The sequence below is a fragment of the Marmota flaviventris genome, chromosome 19, assembly GCF_047511675.1.
Source record: "Marmota flaviventris isolate mMarFla1 chromosome 19, mMarFla1.hap1, whole genome shotgun sequence".
Lineage (NCBI taxonomy): Eukaryota > Metazoa > Chordata > Mammalia > Rodentia > Sciuridae > Marmota > Marmota flaviventris.
The window spans coordinates 19,525,316-19,539,311 of NC_092516.1; the positions used below are offsets into that span (position 1 = coordinate 19,525,316).

At 64.2% G+C, this 13,996-nt stretch overlaps 1 protein-coding gene across 3 annotated transcripts in view; it reads left to right on the forward strand.

Annotated features, from left to right (window-relative positions):
• Positions 1-13,996, forward strand: part of Il21r (interleukin 21 receptor) — a 44,163-nt gene extending 30,167 nt beyond the window's left edge. For 2 of the 3 annotated variants that reach the window (XM_071605583.1, XM_071605582.1), the window contains exons 2-9: positions 1,032-1,095; positions 5,012-5,114; positions 5,793-6,019; positions 8,286-8,440; positions 9,006-9,183; positions 9,340-9,445; positions 10,327-10,411; positions 11,500-13,996. In XM_071605583.1, the coding sequence (XP_071461684.1) occupies positions 1,047-1,095; positions 5,012-5,114; positions 5,793-6,019; positions 8,286-8,440; positions 9,006-9,183; positions 9,340-9,445; positions 10,327-10,411; positions 11,500-12,228 (1,632 nt within the window). In that variant the 5' untranslated portion in view covers positions 1,032-1,046 and the 3' untranslated portion in view covers positions 12,229-13,996. The remainder of the gene's footprint in view (positions 1-1,031; positions 1,096-5,011; positions 5,115-5,792; positions 6,020-8,285; positions 8,441-9,005; positions 9,184-9,339; positions 9,446-10,326; positions 10,412-11,499) is intronic. The other variant, XM_027948630.3, reaches the window with a different exon arrangement.

Below are 13,996 nucleotides of genomic sequence, written 5' to 3' on the forward strand. Positions count from 1 at the left end.
ACTTTATGAGGCTCAGAGAGGGCGAGGGGCTGTCCTGTGGCCACACAGCAGGTACTCTGAAAGTTTCTGGCTGCACAGCCAGTGTCCCCCAGGATGGCTTCCTTGTTGACTTTGTTAGGAAAAAAATTCACACAGGGCTGTCGATGGGGCCAGAGTAGGATCTGGGGGACTCCAATCAGGAACTGCTATGGAGGGGTCAGAGACAGTGTCTGAGGAGAGCAGTGCCTGATGGGACTCCTGGGTCATCTCTGGGATGGGACCCCAGGGTCATCTCTCTGGGCTCCAGGTCCAGCTGTGCCCCTTCGACAGGGGCTGGTTGGGATGGAGCTCCTGAGCCTGGGTCCTACTGGCCGCCGGTGCTCCCCAGCAGAGCTGGCCGCTTTAACAGGCAAAGTTCTAGAAGAGCCTCGTCCCCAGCCCGGAGGGTCACTCCCTGCCGGGGCGTCGAAGGCGGCTCTTCCCAGACAAGCTGTCTGGTCTCCATCTCGGGCAGGATCGGGGGCCCAGGCGGCCCTTCCTTGGTTGGGACTGAATTTCTTAGAGCGCCCCGCAGTGGGCCGACCTGGGCTGTGGGACGGGGTAAGAAGCCTCATTCTCCGGTGGCCTCACCTGCGTGTGGGGTAGCGGTCCCTTGGCGGGCTGCCTTGGATTCCTGGTGAGGGAGAAGCCAATTTCCAGGGCCACTGTCAGCACGGGGAGAGGACTCGGGTGGGCAGAGAAGTGCCCGCCCCTTTAATCCCACTCTTGCCACATCAGTGGGCCTGGCAGGGACAGAGGAAGAGCCAGTGTCCCCCCCTCGAGGTCTCCTTTCCTGTGCTAAGAGGGAGAAGAAGGAGCTGGGCGGGGGCTGTGGGAGGAGTGACCTTGGCTAAGGGGCAGGAGGCCCGGGCCAGCCCCCGCGGACCCCTCAGACCTCGCAGGACCCTGCCCAGGCTGGCCCGGGGAGGCCGGGGGTTGAGGCCTGCCTGGGGAGGCCGGGGGTTGAGGCCTGCCGCCCAGCTCCCCCCCCCCCCCCTGTGTGTGTCTTGCAGGCCCCAGGACGCAGCATGCCCCGAGGCTGGGCCGTGCCCGTGCTCCTGCTGGTGCTGCAGGGTGGTAAGTAGCTGCCCCCGGTCGGGGGGTGGCAGGGGGCCCCTCCTCCCACACAGTCCAGCTGGGGCTGCGCTGGCCAAGGGAGCTCCTGGACATGGCTAGAGGCCGTCGGGACCCAGAGCCGATGGCCTCCGTCCACTTGTGACTCATACAGGTCGAGTGGCTGCCCCCCATTAACCAGCGCCCATCCAGCCAGAGCCCACCCGGGACACATGCGGCCCAAGTAGCCCCCGATGGCCCGGTTCTTCAAGTCCCACCAGGGGATGGGTTCTGTTCATTCCCCTGCTGTCCACCTTGGCCGGCCCCCAACCCCTGAGGGGCGGAAGTCCTGCCTTCTGTCTAACCTCTGTCTCTCCTTAGGTAACAACTTTGCTCGGAGAGCCAGGCGAGCAGGGCTGGGCAGGAGTCCCGCTGCGGGGCTGTGGAGGGCAGGGGAACTCTGCCCAGCTCTGCTGACTCAGAAGGGCTGCTCTGGGTTTTACCCAAAGACCCAGCGCCTCAAATAGCTCCTCAGGAAACAGATGTTGGCTTTTGTTTTCCTTTCTGAGTGGCCAGCAACCCCGGCCAGTTTGGGTCCCCTGTCCTGGCACCACACCCAGGGGACCAAGCAACAAGCCCCTGACACGTGCTCAGCCTTGAACTTCACCTCCGACATCCCCCTGCCGCCCGGGAGACCTGGGCACGGAGGCTGGGGGTGAACAGGGTTGAGGCTCAGGCCACGCAGCCAGACAGCAGCAGGGCAGAGATGGGCGCCTGGCTCTCCCGGGCTGGGGTGTGCTGCTGAGCAAAAGATTAAGGGCAACATTGACTTCCCACAGTCCTGGAGGCCAGGAAGTCCAAGGTCAAGGTCAAGGTCTTGACTTCCAAGATGGCGCCCTTTATGCTGGGTCCTCACGGGGTGGAAGGAACGGAGGGGCTAACAGGGCAAATGCTGGCTACCTCCTGCCCTTTGGTAGAATTGCTGACCCGTCACCACCACGTGGCCCCAGCTCCTAACCCCATAGCCATTTATCGGGTGTCCCAAGGACAGGCCACATGTGCCTCCCTAAGACAGAATGAGCCCCCTTGGTGGAGTGGCCTGGGGAACTGTGGTAGGAAGGATTCTGAGGCCACTCTGGGGAGGTAGCCTGACCCATGAGCAATGTCTGCCCCTCGGGTCAAAGTGAAAACCAGGCCCAGTGTGGGTTACCTCCCCAGGTGGGAACTGAGCAGCACAGACCAGGGCACCAGAGATGCAGTCTAGTCTGGGCCCCAGAGGGGTGGTCTAGCCTAGGACCCAGAGGTGCCATCTAGCCTGAGACCCAGAGGTGCCATCTAGCCTGGGACCAGTTGTGCTGTCTAGCTTAGGACCCAGAGGTGGTGTCTAGCCTGAGATCCAGAGATGAGGTCTAACCTGAGACCCAGAGGTGCTGTCTAACCTGGGACCCAGAGGTGAGGTCTAGCCTGGGACCCAGAGGTGAGGTCTAGCCTGGGACCTAGAGGTACCATCTAGCCTGAGACCCTGAGGTTCAGTCTAGCCTGGGACCCAGAGGTGCTGTGTAGCCTGAGACCCAGAGGTGCTCTCTAGCCTGAGACCCAGAGGTGTGGTCTAGCCTGTGACCCAGAGGTGCTGTCTAGCCTGGACCCAGAGGTGCTCTCTAGCCTGAGACCCAGTAGTGTGGTCTAGCCTGTGACCCAGAGGTGCTGTGTAGCCTGTGACCCAGAGGTGCTGTCTAGCCTGGGACCCAGAGGAGCTGTCTAGCCTGAGACCCAGAGGTACGGTCTAGCCTGAGACCCAGAGGTGGTGTGTCTAGCCTGAGATCCAGAGATGAGGTCTAACCTGAGACCCAGAGGTGCTGTCTAACCTGGGACCCAGAGGTGAGGTCTAGCCTGGGACCCAGAGGTGAGGTCTAGCCTGTGACCCAGAGGTGCTGTCTAGCCTGGACCCAGAGGTGCTCTCTAGCCTGAGACCCAGTAGTGTGGTCTAGCCTGTGACCCAGAGGTGCTGTGTAGCCTGTGACCCAGAGGTGCTGTCTAGCCTGGGACCCAGAGGAGCTGTCTAGCCTGAGACCCAGAGGTACGGTCTAGCCTGAGACCCAGAGGTGCTGTGTCTAGCCTGGGACCCAGAGGTGGGGTCTAGCCTGAGACCCAGAAGTGCTGTATACCCTGAGACCCAGAGGTGACCCAGAGGTGCTGTCTAGCCTGGGACCCAGAGGTGAGGTCTAGTCTGGACCCAGAAGTGAGGTCTAGCCTGGGACCCAGAGGTGCTGTCTAGCCTGGGACCCAGAGGTGGGGTCTAGCCTGGGACCCAGAGGTGGGGTCTAGCCTGGGACCCAGAGGTGCTGTCTAGCCTGAGACTCAGAGGTGCTGTCTAGCCTGGGACCCAGAGGTGGGGTCTAGCCTGGGACCCAGAGGTGCTGTCTAGCCTGGGACCCAGAGGTGCTGTCTAGCCTGAGACCCAGAGGTTCTGTCTAGCCTGAGACCCAGAGGTGGGGTCTAGCCTGGGACCCAGAGGTACTGTCTAGCCTGGGACCCAGAGGTGCTGTCTAGCCTGAGACCCAGAGGTGGGGTCTAGCCTGGGACCCAGAGGTACTGTCTAGCCTGGGACCCAGAGGTGCTGTCTAGCCTGGGACCCGAGGTTAGGTCTAGTCTGAGACCCAGAGGTGCTCTCTAGCCTGAGACCCAGAGGTGCGGTCTAGCCTGGGACTCAGAGATGCTGTCTAGCCTGGACCCAGAGGTGCGGTCTAGCCTGGGACTCAGAGGTGCTGTCTAGCCTGAGACCCAGAGGTGCTGTCTAGTCTGAGACCCAGAAGTGAGGTCTAGCCTGGACCCAGAGGTGAAGTCTAGCCTGGACCCAGAGGTGCTGTCTAGCCTGGACCCAGAGGTGAGGTCTAGCCTGGGACCCAGAGGTGCTGTCTAGCCTGGGACCCAGAGGTGCGGTCTAGCCTGGACCCAGAGGTGAGGTCTAGCCTGGACCCAGAGGTGAAGTCTAGCCTGGGACCCAGAGGTGAGGTCTAGCCTGGACCCAGAGGTGAAGTCTAGCCTGGACCCAGAGGTGCTGTCTAGCCTGGGACCCAGAGGTGAGGTCTAGCCTGGGAGCCTGTGTCCTCACCTCCACAGTGGGAGTGGGTTTGTGAGGAAGGAAGGAAGGACCTTTCTCTGACCAGGAGGGTCCTCATTAGTGGGCTGGGGAAGCAGCTTCAGCACTTGTGGGGAGGACGCGTTGGCAGTGACGTCCCATCATACAGACTAGAGACCATGGGGCTTCTCTGGTCAGACTCGTCAGCGTTTCCGCCCTGAGGGGCCTGGGTGCGAGGGTGCGAGGGTGGGAGGGTCGCGACTTTGCTGGGCGGATGCTGAATCTCCAGGCAGATCTGCTGGGACCGCCGGGCCCTGCTGCCGTGTCCCCGGGCAGCGGGAGGACGCAGATCTCTGCACCAAGGTCCAGGTGCTCTGGGTCTCCTCCCCCTGGGAGCAGGGCCACGTCACCCAGGGGCCACGTCCTGCGGGCTCCGCGGCTGTGACTCTGAGGTCCCCTCCTGGAGGGGACTTTGAGGCTTCGTCTGCAAGGCTGTGGGTGACTTCGTGAGGTCCTGACTCTCCTGCGGGATGACAGGGTCTGTGCTGGCTCAGCCCACTCTGCGCCTGGGGCTCAGGACCTGAGTGGCATGTCCTAAAGGAGGGACAGTGACCAGGGGCCAGACACAGGTGCTGAGACAGGGACAGCTTAGTCTCAGCTACTTCACATCAGGAGAGCCGAGTCACCATGCCAGCCTCAGGACGTCGGCACGAACCCAGGAATCCCCGGTGACACGGATCCCTGTGTCCTGGGCCTACTTCGCCGGGTCCCTGGGTCCCCATGTTCGTCCCGGCCCTAGGGCTGCCCCACCTCATCCTCCAGCGGCCAGTCCCCCTACAGCCCGTGTCCCCGACCCTGCAGGCTGGGGCTGCCGGGATCTCGTGTGCTACACTGACTACCTCGAGACGGTCACCTGCGTCCTGGAGACGTGGAGTCTCCACCCCGGCACGCTCACTCTCACCTGGTAAGTGGCCCTGGGGACGCTGCTCAGGGCTCCTGCAGGGTTCAGGGGTCTGGACCAAGGAGACCACAGACACGGCTCAGCAGGTAGGTCCGTGATGACCAGAGCAGCGGCCGCGTCCTGGGGGCCACTCAGCCATCTCACTCCAAGAAAGACCCCGCGAGCTGGGATTCCAGTGCCCACCTTGCAGATGGTCCTAGAGGACGGTCCTGTTCAGACACTGAGCACGTGGGTGGGGATGTAACTCTCTGGTGAACTCCTATGCATCCCTCAGAACCCATCGCTTCTGCCCAGTGGGAGTTAAAACACCAGATCCCTCCCAATCCCACCCGACCAGCTTCCCCAGAAGCCCACCCAGGACAGGGGATGAGGCTCAAAGATGCCCTTTGCCCTGGACACAGTCCTCCCTGGGTATTCGGTCCCCTCCCACGGGACTGCAACCCAGTGCTGGGACAGACAGGGACAGATTTAGATTGATCCAAATGAGAGTGGCCCAGATTTCTAAGATGGGCCCCGAATGGGGTGTGCGCTGCGGGTCCCCTGGGGGTGCCAAAGCCCAGCCTGGACACAGCCCCCCAGGGCTGCCGCAGGGGTGGGGAGCCTCCCCGGGAGCTCGGGGCACCTGGCCCTGAGCACTGGGCCCCAGGCTTCCAGCCATGACCGGCCTCTGTCTCCTCGAAGGCAAGACCAGTACGGAGAACTGGGGGACGAGGTCACCTCCTGCAGCCTCCACAGATCCGGCCACAATGCCACCCACGCGAAGTACACGTGCCACATGGACGTGTTCCACTTCATGCCCGATGACGTCTTCAGTGTCAACGTGACAGACCCGACCGGCAACTCCTCCCGGGAGTGCGGCAGCTTCATCCTGGCTGACAACAGTGAGTGCCCAGCCTGCTGGGGACCAGGTGACAGCAGTGAGCGCCCGGCCTGGTGGGGACCAGGGGAGCTGGGCCCATGCTCCCGCCTGGAGCCGCTGTCCGCTCCATTGGAAAGGGCCTGTCCTGGGTCCCCACCCAAGGGTCCTGCCCTGTCACTAGGGGCTGATGGGCTGTGCGAGGCTTGGGCCTCGGCTGACCCTATGAGGAACCCTGGAGGTTTGGGAAGAGCTGGGCCAGGACCCGGGACACCCGGGCTTTGGTCCTGGCTGGGCCCTGCCCGTCGGTGTGACTCTGGACAAGGTGTGCGTCACCTGGGGCTGCTTCCCCCTGAGCAGAGAGAAGGCCCTTCCACCACCAGCCTGCGGGATGCTGTCCGCACAGAGCACAGAGGCCGGCGGAGGTCACAGTCCCACCTGGTTCCTCCCCTTCCTGGGGCTGGAGCAGGAGGGCTGTTGTGTCCTGTGTCCCCAAGCCCAGGGCCGGGCGGGGCCAGAGAAGGGTCTGGAAGGCAACCTTGGCTTGTGTGTGTGACCATGTCTGGGGTTCACGCTCCGGGTCAGGTTGCCCTGCGGGCGGGAGCCAGGCTTTGCACACCTAGACACACCCACCACGTCTCCCCAAGCCCCGGCCTAGGAGGCAGGGACACAGAGGCCTGAGCTGTCACACACCCACACGCACACGATCTCACACGCTCACACACCCACTTACACACCCGCACCAGCACACACATGCACACTCACAGTGAGAGGTGAGGTCCCGGCACACGCCTGGCTGGCCCATCCCCCGCAGCCCCAGGAGCAGAGGGGAGGTCAGGGGGCCGGGTGGCCGGGAGGTGGCCACTGCCCGTTGCTGGGTGGCTCCAGGTTTGCAGTTCTCTCAGGGTCTGAGGCCAGCGGGGCCCAGGGCAGGAGGTGACTTCCTGCCTCCCCCTCCTGGCCTCCTCCCTCCTCCTGGGGCCCGGGCCCCCTGCGCTGAGCCCCCTGAGGACCCCAGACCCACCAGCATCCTGGGCACGCGCCGGGCAGTTCCAGTCACCTGCTGTCACCCTGGACTGAACCTCGGCATTCAGCGCAGGTCACTCGCCCAGGACCGGTCCCCAGCCACCCTGGGGAGGGGAAGAGTATGAGGACCAAGGAAGCGCCCCTGGGGGGGGGGTAAAGCCTGCTCTTCTCCCCCCCAGGTTGGCGCCCCCAGGGTGCTTCAGACCTGAGCAGGCTGGAGTCCCCTTTTGGAAGCCCTCAAAGGGCCGTTTGTTAATGTGACACGTATTCATGGAGGGTAGCCGTGCCCCAGGCTCTGTCCTAGGAGCTGGGGGCTCAGAAGGGGCCAGGAGGACCAGTGGCCTTTGGAGGTGCAGAGCTGGGGCAGAGGAGGGCTGCGGCTTCAGAGGCCGACAGTTGGTCACCTGGTCCCCTGCAGTCACCACCTTCTGCTGTTCAGCATGGTCCCCAGGATGGAAACTGGTTCCCTTACACAGGGCAGTAAGGCCGGGTCCTGACCAAGTTCATCAGGCAAACTGGGATGGAGAAGAAGGGGAACAGCTCTGACCTTCACACGGGCGCGGAGGGCATTGAGCCAAGCTCACAGGGCCCCCGTGGGGTCAGTCTGCCCAGCACAGAGCAGCAGGGCAGCTCCAGGCTGAGGAGCCGTCATCATTGTCCTGTGGGCCGGGTGCACACCTGTGATCCCAGTGAGTCAGGAGGCTGAAGTAGGAGGATCGCAAATTGGAGGCTAGCCTCAGCCACTGAGTGAGCCCCTCAGCAATGTAGGGAGGCCCTGGCTCAAAATAAAACATGGAAAGGGCTGGGGACGTGGTTCAGGGGTTGAGCGCCCCAGGTTCAGTCCCCGGTACCACAAAGTACACAAAACCAAACAAACCTGGAGTGATTTCACAGGATCGTCTAGATTCCCAGGTTTTACGGCGTCTTGTTTGGTTTTTTCCTGGAAATACTTAGACAGTCCTGGTGTGGGCTCCTCCACCTGGCCAGCCTGGGCCCGGGTCCTGGCTGCCCCTTTTAAGCCCAAGAACAGCCCTTTCTGTTCCATCACCTCACACCTGTGTCCCCAGTTCTGACTGACACCTGCCCGTGGCCGCCCAGGCTGTACCCCTCGCCTGGTCTGAGCAGCGGAGACCTAGAGGCGGGGAGGGCTGTGCCCAGAGTCACTGGGGTTGCTGACCCTGGCCTTGCGGGCGATGGCCAGGGGGAGGGCGGGGACTTCTGGAGGGCCCCAGATTTTTCCGGGCTGCAGCTAAGTCCCACCCTGCCTTATCTTTCTGGGTGTCTCCCCTCAGTCAAGCCGGCTCCTCCTTTCAACGTGACGGTCACCTTCTCGGGACACTACAACGTCTCCTGGTGCTCTGACTACGAAGAGCCTGACTTCTACGCGCTGAGGGGCAGGATGCAGTATGAGCTGCAGTACAGGAACCGCGGGGACCCCTGGGCTCGGGTGAGGACCCCGTGGGTGGCCTGGCTTGGGGAGGGAGCAGCCAGCTGTGAGACGGGGAGTGTGAGTGACAGGTGAGCTCTGCAGCCCCAGGCACCACTGAGTTCTCCCTGGTGGGGGGAGACCCCTCCCCGTCTCCCTCCCTGACCCTGCTTCCTCCCCTCCTCCCCAGGTCCCACCCATGCAACCAGAATAGAGGAGGTTTCGGAAACTTCCTGAACCTTCTGGAACCTTCTGCAAGGTTCCCACTTTGCTGAGAAGAGCCATAGTTGGAGAGTCCCAGACATATCCGAGGGCAGGCCCAGGGTTAGAGAGCCAGCTGTTCCCAATGTGGAGGCTTCACAGGTGCCCTTTGCTCCGGAGAGTTCCGGGCAAGAGCAGAGTTAGGGAGTCCACCAGCCAAGGCCCAGGCCCTGCTGAGAGCGGCCAGCGTGGCCCGGAGCCTGATGCCTGTTGCAGGAGAGGAGACCCCAGCCCCCTCCACGGGGGGCTGCCGAAAGGCGGTTCTGCGAGGGGCAGGGGCTGGCCCCCGGGGAACCCTGACCGGAGCGTCCTTTCTGCCCCGCAGAGCCCGGTGACAAAGCTGGTCTCAGTGGACTCGAGGAGCGTCTCCCTCCTGCCCTTGGAGTTCCGCCAGGGCTCCAGCTACGAGCTGCAGGTGCGGGCGGGGCCCCAGCCGGGCTCCTCCTTCCGGGGGACCTGGAGTGAGTGGAGCGACCCCGTCATCTTTCAGACCCCGCCGGAGGGTAGGTGCGACCCCGGAGTGGACGACCCCCTCCTGGTACCAGCTCAGGGCCTCACTCAGTTGCTGAGGCTGGCTTTGACCTTGCGATCCTCCTGTCTCAGCCTCCCGAGCCGCTGGGATGACAGGCGGAGATGAGGTCATTTGCCTTCCTTTGCAGAGTCCAGGGGAGGCTGGGGGCCCCCCCAGCTGCTGCTGCTGCTCCTGCTGGTCATCTTGGGCCCCGTCCTTGTCTTCCTGGGCCTGAAGGTCCACCTGCCTTGGAGGTGAGGCTGGGGTCCTCAGCAGGGAAGGGGGATGGGCCATGGCCCCTCTGAGCAAGACCCTCCCCGGGGCTGGGGGACGGGCCTGTCACCATGATGGAGATCCTAATGGCCAGCTCACATTCACCACGCACCGGACGCCGTGCAGAGCACCCACGCCACCCACGGCAGCCCACGAGCCAATACACCGCAGTTACCCCTGTTTTACAAACAGAGAGGCCAAGGCACAGAGCTGTCAAGGAACTTGCCCAAAGCCACACAGCTGGAGCAGGGGCAGGACGGACCCTGTGCTCTTCACAGCTGTGACCTTGTCTGCTGGGTTCCAAGCTCTGAAGCCTGAGCAGCACCCGGGGGCCGGCTGCCAGGTGGAGTGACATGAGCACCCTCCCCCACCCCCTCTGCTTAACCAGAGGTTTGCTCTGTGTTTTGGTACCTGGTATTGAACTGGGGGCGCTCCACCACTGAGCCCCGTCCTCAGCCCTTTTATATTTTATCTAGAGACAGGGTCTCACCGAGTGGCTCAGGGCCTCACTGAGGCTGGCTTTGAACTCGCGATCCTCCTGCCTCAGCCTCCCGAGCTGCTGGGATTACGGGCGGGGGACCAGCACCCAGCACCTAGGTGGTCCCGCCCTGGCCCTGTGGAGCGGCCCCTCCCGTCCTCCCTGGAAGCGGAGGCTCAGAAGGGAGAGCAGTGTTTGCACACGAAAACCTCTTCATTCAGGAACCTGCCAGAGGCCGGAGACCCCCTGCTCCCGCTTCACGGAGGCGGAATCAGAGGCTGGGGGGGGGGCAGGACTGTCCTGGAGGGGCTGCGTCTCCTGCAGGACAAGTCGGGGCCACCCTCTGGCTGCGGTCACAGCCTCTGGTGGTCTCTGTCCCCTTAGGCTGTGTAAGAAGGTGTGGGCGCCCGTGCCCAGCCCGAAGCGGTTCTTCCAGCCCCTGTACGAGGGCCACGGTGGGGACTTCAAGGTGAGCGAGCCCCTCCCAGATCCCCACCTCCGTCTGGACCCTGGCCGCCCTGTGGGCCCGGAGTGTCGTGGCCCCGTGGGACCTGGAGCCCGGCCTGGGCGTCCCAGTTCCCAGGGCAACAGCGTGTGTTGTCACCAGACCTGGACGGGCCCCCAGGCCTCCCAGCTCAGAGACAGACCCACGGGCTCCCGACAGGCACTGGCCTGAGCCTCCCCTCCCCGCCCCGACCTGGGTGGGCAGCGAGGGGGTCCTGCTGTCACCCCTTCCTGCCCAGCACCCTCTGCCACCCTCCGCACCCCAGGAGGGGCCCAAAGACAGGATGTGGTGACGGGGGGAGGGGCCGCCTGCAGGCTCCAGCTGAGCCAGACAACCTAGAGCACTGATTGAGCTCCTGCTGTCTACCTGGTGCAGCGGTGGGGTCCCAGAGCGGGGAGGGAGGGACCTGGGACCTGCCTACTTCTCCCCTGAGGCCCAACTGTCCCATTGATTCTGTGTCCCTGTCATCTGCACTTCAAGGGCTTTGTCATTGATTCACTCAACTCATTAGTTCATAAACACTTATTGTGCACCTGCTGTGTGCATGAACACAGAAGGTGAGGCTTCTGCAGGGGCTGAGTGTCCCCTCTAATGGGGACACATAAACAGGAGAACGTGGAGCTTGTGGATGGTCAAGGAGGAAGTAGAACAGGGGACGGAGGGGGGACAGAGAGGGGGGACAGAGAGGGGTCTGTCCAGGCCTCCGACCCCTGTCACGGGGACTTGGGAACTTTGTCCGTGCACCCAGCAGAGCCCAGGCCTCGGGGCCACCGTGGCTGAGCAGGCTACTGAGGGCAGGAGCTGCCCACGATGGGTGGGGACACTGAGGCCCAGAGTGGGCAGGACAGAGGTGGGGACCTGATGGACGAGGGCCGTCGTGGTCCTGATCTGCTCTCTCCCCCCCTGCTGTCTTGTCCCTGCTGTCCTGTGTCCCCCTGCTGTCCTGTGTCCCCCCTGCTGTCCTGTGTCCCCCTGCTGTCCTGTGTCCCCCCTGCTGTCCTGTGTCCCCCTGCTGTCCTGTGTCCCCGCCTCGCTCTGCGTCTCTTCCACAGAGGTGGGTGGGCTCGCCCTTCTGCGCCCCCAGCCTGGACCCAGGGCCCTGGGGCACCGTGGTACTCTCCACCCTGGAGCTGCCCGCCTGCGTCCCCCCACGGAGTCCAGCCAAGGGACTGGAGTCCCCAGGGCTGGCGGGGCCCGCGGACCTGCTGGAGACCGACGGGGTGTCCCAGCCTCGCTCCTGGGGCCCGGCCTCCCCCAGAGCAGGTGGCTCCGGAGGCTCAGCCTTCGGGGAGGAGAGGGACCGTCCGTACGGCCTGGTGTCCATCGACACGGTGACCGTGGTGGACGCCGAGGGACCGTGCACCTGGCCTTGCAGCTGCGGGGACGATGGCTACCCCGCCCTGAGCCTGGACACCAGCCTGGAGCCGGGCCCCGGGGACCTGCTGCTGGGCCCGGCCACCACGGTCCTGTCCTGCGGCTGCGTCTCGTCGGGTGGCCCTGGGCTGGGGGGCCCCATGGGCAGCCTCCTGGACAGGCTGGAGCTGACCCTGGCCGACCAGGAGGGCTGGTCCCCAGGGGGTGCCCCAGACAGCGAGGCCGGGTCCCCAGCCGCCGGCCTGGACATGGACACCTTCGACAGCGGCTTCGCGGGCTCCGACTGCGGCAGCCCCGTCGAGTGTGACTTCGCTGGTCCCGGGGACGAGGGGCCGCCCCGGAGCTACCTCCGCCAATGGGTGGTCAGGAGCCCTCCGCCCGCTGGCCCCACGGCCCAAGCCAGCTAGCGAGGCGGTGACCCAGCTGCCCTGTCCCCAGCTGGCCACCACAGACGGCCACCCGGGCACTAGCAGAGACAGGCCCGCGGCCCTCGGTCCCCGGGGAAGGGGCCTCTGGGCCTGTGGCTCACGGTGTGCGTGGCTGGGTGTGCGGTGGCGTGTCCCCAGCTGCATGTGGCCCTGGCTGTGACAGAGCACCCGCAGGCACAGGCAAGGGCCGCCGGTCCACCAGCCTACTGGGCTCAGGCACTGCCTGTGACAGGTGCCAAGCCAGGCCCCAGGTCCCGGGAAGAGTCCAGCAGCCACACACGTCCAGGCTGTCCCTGCAACCTCTCGGAAGGGCTGGGGAGGGGGTGAGCCCTCAGGGCGCAGGAAGATTCCGCCCAGGGGGCCGCGGCTGTGCTGCCCAGACAAGTCGCACTCCCTCTCTGGGCTGCTTCCTCACCTGTACAGGAGCCTGGCCAGCCCCGGGGTGGGGAGGCCCCGGTTCAGTCTGCAGCCTGAGCAGCCCCTCCGCCAGCTTCCTGCCCGTGCAGAGGTGGCTGGGGTGAGAAACCAGGTGACACTGACAGCCTGGGCCCAGGGCCCTCTGAAGCGGGTACTCGGGGTTTCCGGGCCTCGAACCGCTCAGCCGTGTCCCTTGGAAACAGTCCCTGCCACCAGGGTTCTTTTTTTGGCTTCTGCTGCCCATTAAAAAAATCCCCTTTTGTACCCTCAAAAATATTCATCAAGCACCAGGTACAGGCTGGGCACGGTGCCAGGCGCTGGGAGCCCAGAGTGGGCACGGTGCCCACGGGACCCGCCCTGTGCACTCACGGGCGTCGGGGACACACGGAGGAACCAGTGGCCGGAGGCCACGTCCTCCGGGCCCCTGCAGCGGCCCAGCGCCCCCAGCCCTGATGTCTTATGTGTTCAGCCCGGGGACTCGGGGACTCGGGGACAGTCGGTTTTCAGTGACTTCTCAGAGCCTGTTGAAAATGAATGAAGCCATGTCACCAGCCCCACTTCAGTCCCAGAGCCAGCTGTGGGTGACAGACGATTCATAAACGCCTCTATTTGTATTTTCAAGCAGTTAGGCGGCCTTCCCTCCAAGGGTGCCCACCTAGAGGTGGCGTCTCGGGGCCAACAGGGTCAAGGAGCCCCGGGGATCCCCCACCCGGCCTGGAAACCTCCCGTGGGAGCCGGGTCGGCTGGGCGAGGAGGCAGCGGGGGTTAGTTCTGCTGACAGTCTGCCCAGGACTTTCCTGTGAAGCAAGGCAGTTGGGAGAAGTTGCTGAGAGAGATACTGGAGGAGTCCTCAGTGAGCACCTGGAAAGTTCTGGAACGCTGGGGACTGGGGACCTGGGACCAGGTCCTACTCGTGTGAGAGCCCCCCGCCCCTCCCCCTGGACACTTGGGCTGAGGTCGCTGTGATTGTCACACCTCCCCCGAGCGGCAGTTGGAAGGTGCCACCTGCAGACACCACCTGAGTGGAGGCTCCCCGGGGAGGCTCAGTTCTCCAGGGGGCTGTGGCCTGGGGCGACGTCCCTCCCCGACTCCACCTTTGAAGGAGAGGCCGCACGTGGACAGGGCGGCAGAGGCTGGAGCCAAGAGAGGCCCCCACCAAGGATGGACAGGAAGTAGGTGGGCGGACGGCCAGGCGGACGGATGGAAGGACAAACAGAGGTGGAGAGACAGAGCCGGACGCAGAAGACAAAGCCCGAGACCTGCCTCCTTCACTGACCTCCCCCAGCCTGGTGCATAGTAGACACTCAATAAAGCCTGGTTTGTAGCTCTC